The sequence below is a fragment of the Nilaparvata lugens genome, chromosome 8 (genome assembly GCF_014356525.2).
Source record: "Nilaparvata lugens isolate BPH chromosome 8, ASM1435652v1, whole genome shotgun sequence".
In the NCBI taxonomy this organism is placed as follows: Eukaryota; Metazoa; Arthropoda; class Insecta; order Hemiptera; family Delphacidae; genus Nilaparvata; species Nilaparvata lugens.
This window is the reverse complement of record NC_052511.1, coordinates 39677225-39696750: the sequence shown is the minus strand read 5'-3', so window position 1 is coordinate 39696750 and position 19526 is coordinate 39677225. Positions and strand designations below refer to the sequence as shown.

General features: G+C 34.8%; 2 protein-coding genes across 3 annotated transcripts in view; one reads left to right on the top strand and one right to left on the bottom strand.

Moving 5' to 3' along the window:
* The window catches only part of LOC111044891 (RNA polymerase II-associated protein 3), a 25094-nt gene extending 5568 nt beyond the window's left edge, over positions 1-19526 (top strand). Inside the window, exons 2-9 of one of the 2 annotated variants that reach the window (XM_039434749.1) lie at positions 2362-2521; positions 3174-3343; positions 4536-4695; positions 6640-6750; positions 7757-7970; positions 9118-9279; positions 10024-10261; positions 16304-19526. In XM_039434749.1, the coding sequence (XP_039290683.1) occupies positions 3189-3343; positions 4536-4695; positions 6640-6750; positions 7757-7970; positions 9118-9279; positions 10024-10261; positions 16304-17378 (2115 nt within the window). In that variant the 5' untranslated portion in view covers positions 2362-2521; positions 3174-3188 and the 3' untranslated portion in view covers positions 17379-19526. Of the gene's footprint in view, positions 1-2361; positions 2522-2743; positions 2870-3173; positions 3344-4535; positions 4696-6639; positions 6751-7756; positions 7971-9117; positions 9280-10023; positions 10262-16303 lie in introns of those variants that run through there. The other variant, XM_039434748.1, reaches the window with a different exon arrangement.
* LOC111045060 (UBX domain-containing protein 4) lies at positions 60-1278 on the bottom strand. The gene has a single exon (XM_022330368.2). It carries the CDS (start codon positions 1151-1153, stop codon positions 182-184), a length of 972 nt encoding a protein of 323 aa, XP_022186060.2. The 5' UTR covers positions 1154-1278; the 3' UTR covers positions 60-181.

Here is a 19526-nt window from a genome sequence, read left to right as displayed (position 1 = left end):
TTCTTCAATTCAATACAAAGCACAAACATTATAAAAAAATGTAATAATAATTCAGTAACTTAATGTAATTTATATTTTATTTTCATTATCTAATAACAATCAATGCATGCTACAGTATTGTTTTCAACTTATAATATTTGTAGATAAAAATAAAACTTTTCAACAAATGAAAGATTCAACTTTAATTTTGTTGAGTTGAGTTTCCGTTGTATGTGTTGTTGCTGTCATCATGGCCGTCTCCTGCTCTCAGGGTGTGAACATTGCCGTGGAGATTTACAGTTCTTGACTCACTGCTATGCCTATGAACAGGTCCCTCCATTACTCTTGAAGATACTCCCTGCCACCAAGATTGGAGAGATTCAAACAAAAACATGAAAAAGTTTAAAATGATACTGAACGGCAGCATAAAGACACAATTTTGAATGCTGCGCCCTGCAGAACAGATCAGACTGTTTTCGTGGACTGGAATCACCATTACAACTGCCGATGGAAACAGGTCCAAGTCAAAAATAGTGGAGCCTTCTTTCTGGAGGATTTTGAACGGATGAGGTAGAGCCAGTTGAAATTGGCTGTCGGGTTTGATGACGGTTTCTACAAAAGACCTCATCTCGGCAACTGTCGCATCATACTTGAAGGCGTGTATCGTCACTGCTCCATCAGACATTCTAAACTGTATCAATGCTCTCAAAAGTTGTATATCCTTATCAATATCATCAGGCTTCTCCAAGTTTTCATTCTCGTCTACAACTTGATCAATATCATCAGCCATTTTATTTGTGTTATCCCCAGCCAGTTGACTAGTTTTACTATTACAAAATAAAATAGCTTCATTCACTCTTCGACTGACTTCCTCTTTGTCATAATGCTCACAGAGCTTTACAATTCTCATAGGAATCCCTTTATCACCCAAAAATATAACGAACGGCTCATCCAATGCAGGATAAATTTCTAGAAAGCTACTGTAATGCTTAGAATCACGTTCTAGTTTAACTGCAATTATATTTTCGTGCTGATCACCTACCAAATTATTGTCAAGGCAGTCTTGTAGGAATTCTTCTTTTGAACTGTCATTTCCACTGATGAAAAGCAGCAATGTTTTGTTTTTTAGTGTCTTCAGCAATAGCGCTTTTTCCAAGTTCTCTTCAAACTTCATTTCACTGTAAAATTTTACTCAATTCGAAAAAGTATTATTTACCAAACAAATGTTTATTATTCACAGGACTTTTTGAAAAAACCATTATTGACAAAAAATATTTACTCAACTTTATAAATTTAACATCTGTTTTTGACAAAACATTAATCTTAAAGATGCTGTCAATTTAATCAATTTTTGTGGGCTGATCAAATAGAACGTCCACTTTTTTCTCAAGCAAGAACTTAAAGTAATCACTATTTAAGAGATTTTTATTTAAGCTCTCTTCAAGCTTAATTTTTGTTAAACTGAATAAATTTATATATCACAATTATTATTACAGTATTACTCATAATTTAACCATGCATGAATACATTAAATAAGACACTCATTTAGGTACATTCCTGAATAATATTCCATTTAGGAACGTTTTTTTCTTGCATATTTTTATTTCTTTCAGACGCGGATTCTTAAGGGCTAGTCAATATTTTCAAACAAATCCTTAAGTAGCTTAACCTTTTTGTTCAATTCCATATTATAATAGTTGTTTATCAGGTAGTAGAGAGCAAATAGCGTTAATGATGCTTCAGTATTTTACTCTACGGTTCGGATCTGTTGAATACCGGTAATGTAGATAAAGGTGGTACCTATCTATGTTAAGCGGTATGTAAAAATGTTTTGTTGTAACAATGGCAAATAAGTAGTATTCTATACTTTGTATAAGGTTGTACAGGAGATAATATTAATTATTGTAGTAGTAATTATTATGTCAATCGGTCAGTCGGAGCCGTTAGAATTATTGCTGGTGTTCTCATTGAAAACCATTTTTCAAGCATTATAAAATTTTGACAATTCATACTATTTATGCGCTGGAATGTTTGTTATATATTAAGAACTTAGCCTGTCTTGCTTTGAATAGCTATGTTCATAGCCATCAAACAAGAAATGCCTCTTCACTCAGACTGAAACAGTATAATTTATTCCTATACATTGTTATATTGAATTTGGTACAAGACTTTATAATTACCTGTCAGATAGGCCTAAGGTTAATGATTTTGAATGTTTTAAAAGTAAAATAAAAACCTATCTTGTTGAAAAATGTCCTTATAACAGGAATGATTTTTTTTTTTGAATATGTGATGTGATATGTCGTTTATAGATTTATTATATTTTATTATGTTGATCTAATTATCTATGTATTGTTCTCATATTTTTAAATTTTATTGTAGGCCTACTATGTTTCTATGACTTTGTTATACATTGTATCGATGTTCACAACAATTCAAAAGAATTTGAATCTGGTTTATTCAATCAACTTGACATACTGGTAAAAATTACGAGTTTACTGATAAGAGTAGAAAGTCATCATCCAGTTTAAAAAAAAAACAAGTAAGTTCTATAAATTACAAATAATTAAGTTAATTTAAATCCTAATTTGTAATTCGAATAATTATTCATTTTTTTAATACAATGTTTCAGAAATGCAAACATTTTTGATCTTGTAAATAAATTGAATACCGTAATAAAATTATGCAAGATTCAAATTTAAACATAAATTCCCGCCAGCAATAATGGCTGCCATGCAGTGAAGTCAGCTGTTTTGAATTAAGCATCTGAGTTTGAGAAACCTAACCTAAATTAATCACAAAAGATTAAAGCATTGATATTATTGTCTCGTTTCTTGTAAAATATTATAATTGTTTTGTGATTACAATCCGACTAATTTTTGGATGTTAGGTAACTATATTTTTCATTGATTCTATAACAATCTCATTCTAAGATATAGTAAAGGAATAATACTGTAGTATTGATATAATTTAATTTTGTTGAATGCTGTCATAGCAACCAAGAAAGACTTGTATTTCTAAAGCTTAGTTCTGAATTATTTTAAGCATAGTTTATTGATTTTGTAAATTGTAATATAGAGCTATACATTTAACAGCACGCTAACATAAACATTATACGTTGCTGCTGTAAAATCAACAGTATAACACTTGCTATACGTTTACAATCTAACACTTTTCTTTATTTCTCCTTTTAGTGATTTCGGAGGGCAATGACTAACAGTGAGGGTGATAAACTAAGTAATGTGCGTTCAGAAAAGAAGAAACTATTAGATAAATATGAATTGACTGTTGATAAATTGGATTTCAAATACGTAGAACAATGTAAGAACGTTAGAGAACTAGAAAAGATCTGCAAGGTTCTAAGGTAAAATCTTTAATTACTTTGAAGTTAAACCTTTAGCTGACTATTTATTTTATTTTATCTAGTAATAGCTCTTAAATTACAGTAAAAACTTGATAATTTGGACCTCTATAATTTGTAATCCTCTAAAATTTGGAGTAGTAGCTCACTTCCTTGGAAAAACATCTATAGGCTAAAGCAATGTATTTATAGCGCTGGCTTATCGTCAACCTCTATAATTCGTAGTTTTCTATGTGACAGCTCTATAATTCGTATTTCTTGATTCTTCCATACACCATGAAAAGGGAAGATAATTACAGTGGACATAAGGCCATCAACCGGAAATTACATAGACTGAAAGACGAAATCATAATTTTCTATTGACAAAGTATTCGTTTCAATTCAGTTTCAGTATTGTACGTCAGCGTGAAGAATTCGTTAATCAGTTTGTGAATATTAGTTATGAGTAGTGTTGTGAGTTACTCTACCAAAAATGATTAGCTTACTATCATCAAAAGCTTGCTATAAAAATTTTAAATTTAACAAAAAATGTTGTTGAATATTTAAAAATCTGTCATTAATTCTAAAAAATTTCATTTGAAATTTTAAAAACCTACCTATCAATATTTTTTTTTAAATTTCATATTTGCATTTTTTAAACAACTTTTATATTATTTTCAATTTTTAACCATGAAAAATATTGGTGATTTCTCATCAGAAAATATTTAGCATTTTATAATTCGAATGATTACATCAACAACACTTATAATATAATATTACCCTCTTCCTCTTCCTCTTCATTCCCCTCCAACATAGCCTCTATAATTGGTACCCTCCATAACTCTTAGACTTTTGATCCCAACTACGAATTATAGAGGTTCTACTGTAATACTAACTCAATTCAAAGGTAGGCTTCATATTTATGATTAAAAGAAGGAGGTTAGTAACTAAGGTTTACTAAAGGTTTTTGTCGTTAGCGTAGCCTACATTTTAAATCCTCCATTGCATTATAAAGAAAGATATTTGTTCAATACCCTTTACTGACTTGAGATTAGATTCCCATTTTTGTAAATATATTTACCATTGATAATTCATAGCAAGTGTTTATATAAAAAAACCCTACTGTTTACTGATGTACCGTACCTTATCAAGCAATCTCATGAGAATAATGAAGAACTCATCAAAAGTAGTATTATATTCCTCTTCGTTGTTTCAGGTCTGGTGAAGAAGGCACTTATCCAGATCTACAAAAGAGAGCGGAAGATAGTCTTCGAAAGTTATCTCCGAACAACAGAATTTTTCGAGTGGAGGAACCGATATTGAGACGCGAAGAGTTACCCAAAAGTCAGAGGGATGAAATTGAAAAAGAAATAGAAGTATGTAGCCTACTTTTCTTTCAACTACATATAATGATTAGATAAACGCCGAAGTACCTGGCTGACTCTGGTCTGATGTCAGAGTTTTTAGATCGCAAATGATCAATTTCAGGGCCTCTGGCAAGACTTACTGGCTTTAGAGTAGCCGGGACTGATGACTTAACAAGTCTATCCAAAACACGAAAATGGCCTGGCCGAGATTTGAACCTGGGGCCTCTAGTTTAGAAAAGCCAGTGTATAAACCAATCGACTACGGTCACTCCATAAATCAATATTATAATTATATTATATTTATTCGTGAAAATACGAATAAGTATGCATAAATTTATAGTAGCTTTATAACAAAGAAAACAATTCTGAACATAATATCAACACAGAATCTGAGAGTACCTTAGCTATGCTACTTATAGTTTGTATAGAATAAGTTTAGACTTGGCCCTCAATCCGAAGAAATAAAATGTCATGGTTAAATTGACAATTTGTGAAAGTCTTTTTACAAAAAATGGCAACACTGTTCTTTCTTTGAATGGAGGGCAAAGTCTCAACTTATTTATACAGAATATACTTCCGGTGTCTTGACCACGGTCTAAGAATCGGGGAATTGCCTATGCTCTTTGATCATCTTAGGGCTTAGTGGAAGGTAACTCATTATTCCAGATTGGAACAATTTTCGCGTTTATTTTGCTAGGGTTTCTAGTAACATTACCATGCAGGTATGTATGACAACGTATAACTTTTTTTCGAAGGGACGGATTCAAGAATCTAAAGGCTCAAAGAACCTCACATGTCAACCGAAGCTTATTGTGTTCCCAAGTACTATGTTAGTTAGGCAAACCAATACCTGTGTCCTTTACAAGAACCAGGAGTTTTTCCCTATGCTAACATCCCATTCATCACCTGGTTGCTTGTCGCAATCCAGTGTGATATGCTTGGCAGTCTCTTCAGACTGATCAGTCCTCGTGACCTACGTGAGTTCCACTCCTGGTCTTTTTGTAGGTCCTTCCGCTGAGAGAGGAGACGCCAAAATGCCTCTAGGGCGCCCGGTGCCTGGCCACGCTCGACTCAGCCTCTTGACCCACATTTTGTGCCTACAGTTTCACCCATCTCTGGTCTCTTGGGTTTTTCTTTTTGCCCCCCGAAACTCTACAGTCAAAAGCCTCACCTCTCCCAACAAGTTTTGCCTGAATGGCCGCCCTTCTTTGAGCAGTGGTGAGTTTTGGCGTCTCCACCCACAAACTCGTGACCTACGTGAGTTCCACTCCTGGCTTTCTTTTGTAGGTCCTTCCGCTGAAGGAGGGGTCGCAAAATTGCCTCTAGGGCACTCGGTCACCCTCGACTCAGCCTCTTGACTTACATATTTTGTGCCTGGAGTTTCACCCATCTGTGGTCTCTTGGGTTTTTCTTTTTGCCCCTCCGAAACTGCCCTGATGGGGAAAATCCCGTGGGTTTGAAGGCAAGGCAACTTCTGGAGTTTTCTTGGGGTCCCTTTTAGTCGCCTCTTACGACAAGCAGGAATACTGTGGGTGAATTCTGGTTTTCAGCACATTCTTGAGTACGATGTTCAACTCAAAGCTCCCCCTACCCACAGGGGCTTGACAACGTATAAACTACCGTGCTTTATGATCGTTGACCAAGTCTAAATAATAAATTAACACATAAAAACCTTTTACTTTTTGTTTGATGACTAGCTGACAATCTGGCTTACACGATTCAATGACGGTCAGATATCAGCCACAATGGTGTTTCTACAATGTATCATAAATTTAAATTTATGCAGTTTCAATAACACTTGGCACTTAGAATAATGATTATAATATTGATAATTGGCAGAGAATTGTTTTCAAAGATTTACATCACGAGACGATTCAAAATACATATGTGCAAAGCAAATTCACTGAAAAACTGTTTAATCAATATTAATTTATTAACAATGTTCAATTGCAGTCATTCAAATTCGAAATATCATCGAAGGATGAGCAGCTGCAGAATACAAACAGCGTGGTTGAAGAAGGACTCCATCCGCCAATACGAAGAGCAAAACCAAAACAGAAAAAGGTGAGTAAACATTCAGAAATTATAAACTTCTTCTATTATTAATTTTTGTTAATCACAGGCTGCATTTCAAACTTTTATACTTGAAAGAAGTGCAATTTTCATTGTATTTTAGAATTGAAAAATATTTCATGTTTTCTCACATTGACGAACGACTCATAGGTTAGTCTGTTCATTGGATAGATAGATAAATAGATAAATAGATAAATGTATTTTATTTTCACTTTATAACATTAAAAAAAGTGATGTGGGCGAAGTTGAGGCAATAAGAGCCCCCTTTTCCACTTGACGCAAGATGTTATTGGTTACATAAAATAAATAATAATAAATCTTAATTATACATCATTTTACAATGAAACTAAAAGATTAATTACAATTTCAATAAAGCAACTAAATTGATGCCTAAATTATAAATTCAATGAATGAAAAATAAACAAAGAAAACTAAAAGCAAGGAAACTTCATAGTTTCATTGGAAGGAGAGACAAAACATTAAGTTTGCTCTTGTGTGAGTAAAATTCATAACTCATATCAGCTTATTTATTTATCAGATTATTTTATACTTATGCTTATTAACGACTTATTTCAGCAATTAATAATATATTATGTATGATCCTGATATGAGTACTTCTGTACTTACTTACACAAGCGCCAATTTTTCGCTTTGTTCCTCATTCCGATGAAATTCAGCCGATTTTAAAATTGTGTGATTAGTCAATTTGTGAAAATTAGTGAATTTTTATTAATATTCTTTCAGCTGCTTCCAATAGTATAGTGTTCTTGAACTCAGCTTATCAGAAAACATTCTATTAATCTTCTTCTAATATTATGCTATAGTGTTCTTGAATTCATCTTATAAGAAAACTTCATTTCAGCTTCTTTTACTATTATAGTGTTCTTCATCAATCATTCTATTAATCTCCTTCTCAGCTTCCTTTAATATTATTTTGTGTTTTTGAACTCAGTTTGTAAGAAAACATTAAACCAATTGCATTAATTGATACTTTCAGCTTCAGCCCGAAGAACCCAAGAAACCCGCTAAAAAGCCGGTAATGAGCGATTATTCGACGTGGGATAAGTACGACGTAGACAGTGAAATAATAAAGATGGATCTGGAGGAAGAGAGAAAGAGAGCACTGGCTGAAGTAGAGGCGAAAAAGGAGAAAGCTCAACCGAAACTGTCAGCTGAAGACAAGAGGATACAAGACGTTATCAAACAATCTGGTTAGTGAATTTAATTTCATATCATGCATTGGTATTTCATTCCATGTACTGGTATTTATTCATTGGTAATCTTGAAAAGTTATTGATTTGATATTTGTATGTATAGTACACGATTTGATAGCTCCTGAAAATGAAATTTATGCAGTATTATAGTTCTAGCCGAATCAAAAATTTTTCTTTTAGCACTAGTCCTTTGTGGACCTTAGCTTCCATGGCAATTCCTTATCATCTGTCTCTATCACCAGCAACTCTCTTCCATCCCCTAATTCCCAACACTCGCAGATTTCTCTCCACATCTTCCAGCCACCTTCTCCTTGGTCTCCCTCTTATTCTTGCCTCCAATATGACCTTTGGCGACCTTTCTCTATTCATCCTCTCAACATCTCCAAGCCAGCATATCCGTTGTGACTTTATGAAACGTGAGAGGTTTATAATAAATCATGTTAATATTAATACTTGAACTGTTTATTTATTTTAAAAATCAGTATTACCCTCTTTATGCTTTTTTATTTAAACGCAACTAGTTTCAGCATTCATGCCATTTTCAAGTGACACTAGGGAGCTACTAGTGATTTCTATAATAATTAGGATAAAAAGGTTTATAGGCTAATATAAAGAAATTAATTTATCATTTCTCAAGTCATAGTGAGTAGGCTAATAGATTTAGTAGCCGGGTGTATAATTATCGTCGTATATTATAGAAATGTGAATTTGTGTACTGAAATACTTGAATCTAAGTATTATTGTTTTTTAAGCTTCTTTAAAATCGCTATTCTTTTTACTTAATCTGAGACAAATTTGTCTTCAGGTGTGTTCTCTTTGCATTAGTTTTCAAATTTCAACCATCGAACATGTACGAGATCCTTGATATTTAATTGGAGAACCTAAAATGTGGGGCTCGGACATTATTGTCCATATATCATTGTGAAAAAGGCAATAAATTGTTGATTTTTCCATTCATAACCAGACTTTAAAATCCAGAAATACCTACTATTTTTTGTGACTAGATTAGTTTTCAATCAAAACTACTAATTCTAGACGTACTTGTGACTGTCATTCCTCACGTCATTTTAATAGGACTGACATTCAAATTAGCAATAACCTTTGCAGTACCTTCTAGATGAAAATATTCTACTTTTGTCTATAGATTTGCTGTCTGAGACGGAAAAATCAGTGCTGGCACTTCGAGAAAAGGACAGAGGGAATGAATACTACAAAGTGGCTGATTTCGAGGAAGCCCTTCGCTACTACACGGCTAGTATTGCCATCCATCCCAATGCGGTAGCCTACAGTAATCGCGCTGCATGCTGTAAGTTTACTATTTATTGTCAAAAACAAATTTCACATTATCTGAAGAACATTTTTATGGACTATTACATACAATGCGTTCATTTTCAAGATACTAATAAACAGTTAATTCCTTCTCTGGAGCCCTAGGCTCGACTAGGTGATGATAGTTAACTTGCGGATTAACCTTGTTTCCGTACGTCCATTCAATATATTTGCGTGATATGTTCAAGAAACAGGTGCACTCTGTAATGTGGATGTTAATGTTACGCTCTACCTCATGAGTATTCTAGGTTCATGAAAGAGTGAAACTCTTTATCCATGAAGTATAATTTGATCCTTGATTGAATTATCGACAACAAGGATGGAAAATTCAAATATTTAGATTTCCTGAATGTAATATCATGTTAAATATACCTTTGAAAGGATTTACTAGCTTGCATTCAATGTTATTTCCAAAAGATATCATAATGTGTTCGAAGACTTCATAAAGATACAGTGAGATTCGTTTCTATTCAGCATAGCCTAGCGATTGGTGGTTTAAATGCTTTTAATCTAGACGCAGTTTAAACTGAGCATCTGCAAACGGCTCTTATTAAGTATTTTTTTTATTATATTAGAATTAGATATACCATTCTGGACTTACTGCAAGCAACAGACTTTTTACGTACTGAAAACTGTTTGTACTGTTTGTTGCCTTCGTAAGTTGCCCACCCGGACTTTTTTTGGTCAACTGAATTCTTGATGAAGTGAATTGTTTGTTTAGATCTGAAGCTGAGCAAATTCGAGCTAGCACTGAGCGATGCGCAGAACAGCCTGCGCCTGGACCCGTTGAACACTAAGGCACTGTTTCGGCGAGGCGTGTGTCTGCAGCACAAGTTGTCCTATGACGAGGCACTGGCCGACTTCCAGACGGTGCTCGAACGGGAGCCACACAACATCATGGTGCGTCACATGGCCGACAGACTTGCCCAGCAGGCGGCCGAAATGCCGCGCAAAGTCAGGTTAGTCATCTGCAAATAACACCTGTAAATAGTATGAAACATCAGTTTTGTTAAACAAGAATTATTAATATTCATGTACTGCCTGAAAATATAATGAAAAATGTACGGTACAAGCAAATACGAGAGTCGTTTTGTTTTCAACCTCCGATTGGCCATAAATGAAAGATGAATCAAACAGAAAGGAAACATTAGTTTTGTTTAACAAAAATTAATATTCATATTATGCCTTGCAATCCACAGGAAATAAAAGAGGGATTTCAGGAAAAAGGATTTAAAATTTTGGACGTGGTAAACATTCTTAAATGGAAAACAAAAGAACCACTCCCAATATTCATGTTAACTTTTGAAAACACAGAGAGCATAAATAGAATTTATGAAATATGTGTAATTATGGGTATGAAGGTTGAAGTAGCCCCCCTGAAAAAATCGAAATTTCTACCGCAATGTAAAAATTGTCAAACCTGGGGACACACTAAAAATACTGCCAGAAGGAGCCTAGGTGCGTGAAATGCGCTGGTTGAAATGCCCCACATCACTATCAACTGTACTAAGAGTAAAGAAGTTAAGCCTAAATGCTACAATTGTGGGATGGAGCACCCTGCCAATTATAGAGCATGTGTTGTAGCACAAGAGTTGCAGGCACTTCGAAATAACAAAAAAGCAATAAAATCTATTTCGTCAGTCAACAAAAGAAACGATCCTATTGTGCCACAGAGAGCTGTAATAAATGACAGTAGAGTTAAGGAGAACCAGAGTTATGCTGATAAGCTGAAATAGTTATTTGTGCAACTAGTGCGCAAAGTGACAGTTTGCTGCACCGAAAGAAACGTTTACGCCGTTTACGCCCTCGTAGGCGAGGGCAGAATGGTTTCTTGAGTGCAGCAGAGGAACTTTGCGCACGTATTTCACATTTTATTTTTCCTACAGTTACCATTGAATATGAAAAGTGGGTAATTATGGGTAAAATTCCCTGAAACGCATCAAATGTTTTTCTGTGTAATTTTATTATTAATAAAAACCTTAATTAATTTAAAATTGAATAATAATGTAGTAGTGTTTGAATGGCGGGGCGGCTGTCATCAACTGTTGTTCACCGCCTCAATATTCTTATAACGTGCACCACAGTCACAGTTACCAACTTAATTTTGATTTTGCTGCACTGGTGCTCCATATATAACCTACTAACTATTTTTTGTTGCCATGTTGCAAATCTGGAGTGCAGAAAAAAGTTTTCCTGCACTAGAGCGGAAAAGTGATTCTTTGCGTTCTGTAATCAGTGCAGCAATGGCCACTTTTCAAGGTAACTGTAGGAAAAATAAAGTACCTATCAACAGTAACGAAAAGTCAAGTCTTCAAGATTACAACTTGAGTAAAGATTTGGAACTGAGCATTACAACTCAACTTAAATTGATTCTTGAGAAACTAGTTGTGCAAGAAGGCCTGAATAAATCAATTTTAAGTAGGTTAGAAAAACTAGAAAATATTTCAGTTCCAGAAGTCATTCACAAGAAGCATGGAAAATAGATTCAAAATTATGACTTGGAATGCTAATGGATTACTACAGCACAAAGATGATCTATTAGCAATTCTAATTGAGCATAAAATAGATGCCTGTCTCATTTCCGAAACTCATTTCACCAAAGAATCCTACTTTAAAATTAGAGGGTACAAAACGTACCATGCCATACATCCCAACATCAGCGCTAGAGGCGGAAGTGCGGTTATTGTAAGAGAAGAGCTAAACAATCACGAGTTCAAGAAGATAGAATTGCAGGAGTTCGAGTCGATTTCAATCAAAGTCAAACTTATCGGTAGACCATCTGTTACGATCACAATTGGAGCCGTCTACTGTCCACCACGATTTAATTTGAAGAAGATAGAATATATTGATTTCCTAAGCAACTTCACAGGAAAATTTATCATCGGAGGAGACTTCAATTCAAAGAATACACAATGGGGGTCCCGACTGACCACAACTAAAGGAAAGGAGCTATTACTGGCTGTTAATGAATACCACTGCGATGTTCACTCAACAAGGAAACCAACTTACTGGCCAACAGACAAAACAAAAATTCCAGACCTGATAGATTTTTTCATCACAAAAAATATTTCACCAAACTGTGTTGAAGTAGAAGAAAAATTTGATCTCAACTCTGACCATTCGCCAATAGTTTTGACAATGCACAGTGCAGCTGTTAAAAAAGAAATGCCACCTAGACTTACCAACAGGTACACAGATTTAGAACCTTTAAAAAATTTAATAGACTCTAAAATAGACTTGAACACATCTCTGCAAACTATAGATGAACTAGAAACTGAAGTCCAGGAGTTTGTAATCAATATCCAACAATGTGCCTGGGAAAATACACCACTACTTCAAAGCAGGATTTTCAAAGGTAATTGCTATCCTGTAGCGGTAAGAGAGTTGATAGAAAAAAAGAAGAAGAACAAGAAGATCATGGCAATCAACAAGAAATCCAAGAATTAAAACAGAACTTAATAGAATTACTAATGAACTGAGAAAGATGATACAGGATGTAAAACAACATGATATCAATAAATACTTAGAAGAGTTAACCAATGAGTCTACTACAAATTTTCAATTATGGAGATCAACCAGGAAACTGAAGAGACCTCTTGAACAAGCTACACCGATAAGGAAGAATCAAGATTGCTGGGCAAGGAGCAATAAAGAGAAAGCCGATTTGTTTGCTGATCATCTGGAAAAGGTTTTCTCACCTCATGAGGAAACAATTATAGATGAGAATCCTCATCATCTTGGAGCAGGAGTTATCACTCCAACATCGCCAAGGGAGGTAGAATATGAGATTAAATTTTGAGCAGAAAGAAAACGCCAGGTTTCGACTTAATAACTGGAGAGATTCTACAGGAGCTCCCAAGAAAAACAATTGTAAGCTATGCCATCTCTTCAACGCTTCATTCCGATTGAAATATGTGCCAAGTTTCTGGAAGGTAGCCGATGTCATCATGATACCAAAACCTGGAAAGCCACCACATGATTTAACCTCGTATAGGCCAATTTCACTACTGCCAGTAATATCAAAATTATTTGAGAAACTTCTACTGAAAAGATTAAAGCCTTATCTGGACGATAATGAATTAATACCAACCCATCAATTCGGATTTCGAGATAAACATAGTACAATAGATCAGGTGCACAGAATAACAAATATTATTGAAAATACATTGGAGGAAAAGAAAGTTTGCTCTGCAATTTTCCTTGATGTAGCACAGGCTTTCGACAAAGTATGGCATTCAGGATTGTGCTACAAAATGAACCAGTTCTTACCAACAGAATACAGTCTGATACTGAAATCATATCTTCAAGACCGTTATTTCAGGATAAAACAAGATGATGCTTTTTCATCTCACAGAGAAATCAGGGCTGGAGTTCCTCAAGGAAGTGTGCTGGGTCCCCTCTTGTACCTCCTATACACATCTGATATACCTCAACCCGAAAACGTAACAGTAGCAACATTTGCTGATGACACAGCAGTTTTATCAGTTGGTGAAACTGTTGAAGCTTCTACAGAAAAATTGCAGGTGGCAGTCAACAGAATCAATGTTTGGACAAAACATGATGGAAGGAGCATGTGAAGAAGAAAAGAGAACAACTTGGCATAAAATTCAAGAAAATGTACTGGCTACTTGGGAGGACATCAAAGTTGTCAAATTATAACAAATTGCTTCTCTACAAGCAGATTCTCAAGCCGGTGTGGACCTACGGAATTTAACTCTGGGGCTGCTCCCGACCATCCAATATCGACATCATCCAGCGCTTCCAGAACAAAGAACTCAGAAGTTGTGTAGACGCTCCTTGGTACATCAGGAACTCTGATCTCCACCGCGACCTGGGAGTGGCGACAGTCATCAGTGAAATCCAAAGATTTGCAGAAAAACATGAGAAAAGACTTCATCAACATGTGAACGTGGAAGCAATCCAGCTGCTCAACGTGCATGGAGTAAGAAGACTGCAACGCAGAAAGCCACACGAATTAGTTTAGTGCTAAAGTGTTCAATTGGAAGTGCAAAGGCAGAATACTGTATCCTTTTATGCTAAAAATAATCTTTATTTAATCCTTGACCAATATAGAAGGCTTAACCAATGGGTTTTACCTTCACAAACAATATTCTTATCAATTTATGTCAAAATAGAATAGCTTATTAGTCTTTAACTAGGTGCTATAAAAATCAAGAAAAAAAAATATTATAAATAAATAAATAAATAATTTTATTCATGGAGGCAACAGGTAAAAACCCATTTTGCCTCCTTCACACATTACAATCATACACTATACAATCCAAAAATGTATTTTAAGAATAAAGTATGAAGAAATGTTAAAAAACAAGAAATGTAATGTAAGTGAAATAATAAGAAATGGAATTGAATGAATCAAAATACTAACAAAAGTATGTCAAATGAATGAGAATGAAATTAAATATAAAATTTTAACAATTTTAGAAAACTTGAAATCAATAATTACTGTATTCAATTATCAATTATCAATAAACTACAATAAATTAATCAATAGGCCTGAAAAATAATTATTCAATTGATCAATAATTATCAATATATCACTGATATTATGCCTGAGAATATTATGAAAAAAGTTCATGCAAATACGAGGGTTACTTTGTTTGCAACCTCCGATTGGCCACAAATTAAATACGAATATAAAAGAATAATTTGGTAGAATAATAAAAGCGTTGCACATTACGATACCATACATCTTTGCTAATCTATCAGCACGCTTTCATCGGCTGTCTTGCAATTCCAATAACTACCAACATTACAGAAACAAAATACTGTACTTTAGTTGAAATAAAAGCGATATTTGTCAATTCTGTAATATTTTGTATAATAATCGACAATATTGCTTTTATTCCACCATATTATGGATAAATTCTACAATAACTCTGTTCATAGAGTAAATTCTGTACTTTTCCCTCTTGTTTATTGCTTAAAGTCCTAGACTCGAATAGGTCTTGGACTTGATACATCCTGGAGTTTCGATGATAATTCCGTGACTCATAAAGACGATTTATATTCGAAGGCTTATTCAAGTTCTCTGTAAATCCAGAACTTATAGCTCGAAAACCGGCCCTAAAAGTTAAACACACTTATGATTATTCTTCACCATAATTGTCATGAAAGTTGAGGCATTTGTGATACCAGTGGACCAGCCTACCAAAACACACTTCACAAAACGCTACCACCAGAGAATTTAAGTGGGCTATGACGTTGTTTTGGAGCTCCCTCGTTAGTTAGTAAGTTCTGCCCTGAAATTCATTATTTCTCGAGTTTGGGGGAAAGTATAAGTTACTAATGGTCAAGTCAGGTTTGTATGGTGGGTGATCGGAATCACCCCATTTGATTTGCTGGAAAAGCCGTTTGGTTGCACCAGCACTGTGAGGCCGAGTTGTCATGCACCACAACGATTCCAGAAGTCATTTCAACTGACGTCTTCGATTTTCTAGCACCAGCCATGCACAATATCATCACTCATAACGTCTCCTGCGTTAACTTGAATAGTTCTCAGTCAGATTAATGCTGAGCTATTGCCTTCTGCTTGCAAAAACGAATAACGCTTCGCAACTAGCACTTGGCGGAGACTCAAGTAAGGCAGCCATGTTGGGGTCTATAACTCGACAACAATATTGACGATCTGGCCGCACCGGTCACAGGGCAATTGGTGGAAATGACAAGCTGTTCAGCATGTGACATTCACCCCCATACCGCTTGTCTGTGTCTTGGGCGATGCCTGTTATTCTTTCCCAATCATATTTATATGATTTGTAATTATTCACAAATAAATAAATTTAATGTGTGATCGGAGGTTGAAAAAAATGACAGTCATATTCTGACGATATTATTTAACTGCTTGATAATATGCTCTGTGTAATAAATAAATATCTTATCAATACACCCCTCACTTTCTATTACCCACGCACAAGCAAAAAGCTCATGTGGGCATCATACACAATAAAAACAAATTTTAATTGTTTCATTTTTTGTTGTAGGATGCTGATTGAAGACGAAAATAGCGACGAGAAGAAGTTGGTTGAGATGTCAGAGGAGGAGGCGAAGAAGAACAACAAGAAAGGCTACGAAGTGAACGAAGTGGGATTGGCCAAGTCGATGTGTCACTGCTACGGACGTCCCGCCTTCCTCAACAGTCCCAACACCAACGCAATCGCTGAACACCTCCTATGCGCCGAAGACACATCCCAGAAACCTCTAAACATCAACTCAACATTAGTCGTCAGCAATACTTTGAACGGAAACGGCAATGATAAAGTGGTGGAGATTGAAAGCAACACAATGAACGGAAATGCTAAAGTGGTGGAGATTGAAGATGAAGCTGCCAATACAATTTTGTTCAAAAAACCGGTAGAAACTGAAACTGGAGTAGTCCCGCCTCCTCTGAAGATCAAAATTGTTGAAACAGTTGGGAATGAAGTTAGTTGTAATAAGAAGAAGACAGTGGTGAAGGATATGCGGCGAAGTCAGAATGGAAACGATGCGGATCTCAACAATCGTATGAGTGATATGCAGGTAGGAGATGTGTCAGTGGGAGCTAGTAATCATCGTAAAGTGATGAACGTCAACTCTCATCTGAACTGTTCCGGTGACAGCAATTTGAACTCGGAAGCTGATGTGAGCACGGGAGCAATCAGACGTCCAACCTCGATTTGTGTGGCCGACAAATACCAGAAGAAATCGTCAGACACTGTGATGTCACCAATGACTCCCCATAAATACTACACGGTCTGCTCCACCATGCGCAGTGCAAGTGAATTCGGTCGCATTCTGCGCAACACTGACCCCAAACAGCTGGATTATCTGCTGAGTAACAAACTAGACGAACAGATGTTGTCCAACATGGTTCATGCGTTGGCCACTGAATTCGACCTGCAGACTGAATCGGACACAGAAACTGTGTGTGATTATCTGCTCTCCATTAGCAAACTGCAGCGTGTTAGTTTTATTGCAATGCTGCTAGAAAAAGAAACGAAACAAGTGCTTCAAAATCTAATTAATAAGGTTGCAGGTCACAACTCTACTGCTTTATTGAATAGTTTCTCACTAAATTAAGGACTATTAAGTGTCTTCTTAGGATAAGTTAGTATAAAATATAGAATTGAATGTGGTATTCATTGTTTTCCCCTTTATCATGGGCATCATTAGATTATCTTTGTTCAATAGCTGCTCCCTGAAATGTTCACCTAATTTTATTAAAGTTTAAGAGCTAGCTTAGTTGATTAAAACTGATTCAAAATCTATTGTAGACACACAATTGGATTCCCTTAATCTATTCACCAAGGCCTAATTAAGAAAAAAATTATTTCATGTGAAGTCAAGGAAAATGTAGAAATTACTACTTCAACAATAAGATGCCTTCAAGATCAATTAGAACTACTTTTACATTATCACTTCTTTCTTGCCTTTTTCTTCTTCGTAAGCTTATCTATTAAATTTTTTCTAGCAGTTTGTGAAATATAATTTTGTCTACAGACCATAAACTTGGTTGAAAAGAGTTGAAGATTCGTAATAATTATCAATGTAATTTGGATATCTTCAATTTATTCATCAAGGCCTAATTAAGAAAAAAGTATTTCATGTGAAATTAAGGAAAATGTAGAAATGACTACTTCACCGATAATATGCCTTCAATATCAATGAGAACTAACTGTTGCTTTATCAGTTCTTTTTTGCCTTTTCTTCTTCGTAGGCTGATCTTTTAGAATTTTTCTATTTATTTGTGAAATATAATTTTGTCTACAGACTATAAACTTGGTTAAAAAGAGTTGAAGATTCGTAATAATTATCAATGTTGCCTACAATTCAAATTGGGTACCGGTATCCCTTTGTGAAATAAAATGAGAATCATCGAGTACCTTTCTTTATTTTGATTAATGCAAAACATGTTTCAACTCATGAGAGTCATTTTCAAATGCAAATAAAATATAAGGAATAATAAAAATATCCCTTCGTTCGTGCGTATCGGGTGATCTATATGCCAATATTTGAGTAGTAATCCACTCGTAAAACAGCTTCGTCATTATAGATGAAAAGGTCATGTCTTGTGCATTTTGGAGCATGACAACATTCTAATAGGTGGTTTTTATATCACGGCAGTCGCAGTGCGGATCGTCAATTTGCGTCCAGGTTGTGCAGTTTTCTCTTGTGCAGGCACATTCAGCTCTGAGGCGGTTTAGTCTTCCGCTACTTGACATAATATGGCAGCTTTGCTCCCGAGGGCAGTCGCTCCTGAAGCTCAATGCCAGTGACATCTGTACTATACTCTCCTGCCACAGCTGAATCTTTTCCTTTCCTATTCATTTGTGATATCTATCAAATATGATTCACCTCAATTTTGAAGAAATTAATAATTTTTGTCAAATTTTGTTGAGTATAATAATAAAAGATTAAATTATTTAATTTCATTATTATTCTTATACTGAATCATCAAATATGATCACTTTAAAAAACCGTTGAATAAGTTACCATTATTTGAAATTGTGAGGAATCATTGATGTGCTCCTTTGCAGTACCGTACAGCACTTGATCTTTTCCCCTTATTACATCATCAAGCCTAAATTTTAAAATCAATTCATACAGACAAGGCTGGCCAATACAAAGCATAATATTATTGTTTTAAGCTTGGAGAAGCGCTGCTATCTATCTATTTTTTTAGTTTGTTTGAAACCGATTGATTGATAGAAATCTAAATTGATTCTTTGGCATGAATTCTTAGGTTTAATCGATAGTCAATTAAAAATTTCTCTCAAATTGGCAACTCCTAAAATCTTTGCTTCCATTGTCAAATTTTTTGGTAGCTTTCCAGTTCTAATTTGTGGTAGCTAGTAAAAAATTATCCGCGAATATCTCTTGAATTTTCTGTACCGTAGGTAGTTATTTTTCAAAACTTTCTACTTAGTACATAGTAAGATTAGGAATAGACCTACATATTTGTATGAATATCCTCAACAGAATTCATCGAATATATTATTTGTTATTGAAATTAATTCTGTGTCTATAAAGTGTTTTTTTAATAGTAGGAAAGAGTTTTGCTCGATAAGTTGATCTGAAAAGTCCAATTTGTTTGCTATCAGTGTGTAGTGCAGTTGTAATGTTTCTTTAGAACCATTTTGTTTAGAGGGGCTCTATGTATTTGAATTTTGTGTAATCAAATATTATTGTTAACGATAAAATAAATGGAATTAATTTTTCTGATCTAAA

What these genes read in the sequence shown, in the direction of transcription:
- LOC111045060 (XM_022330368.2), bottom strand. Translation starts at nt 1,153, where the DNA reads ATGAAGTTTGAAGAGAACTTGGAAAAAGCGCTATTGCTGAAGACACTA.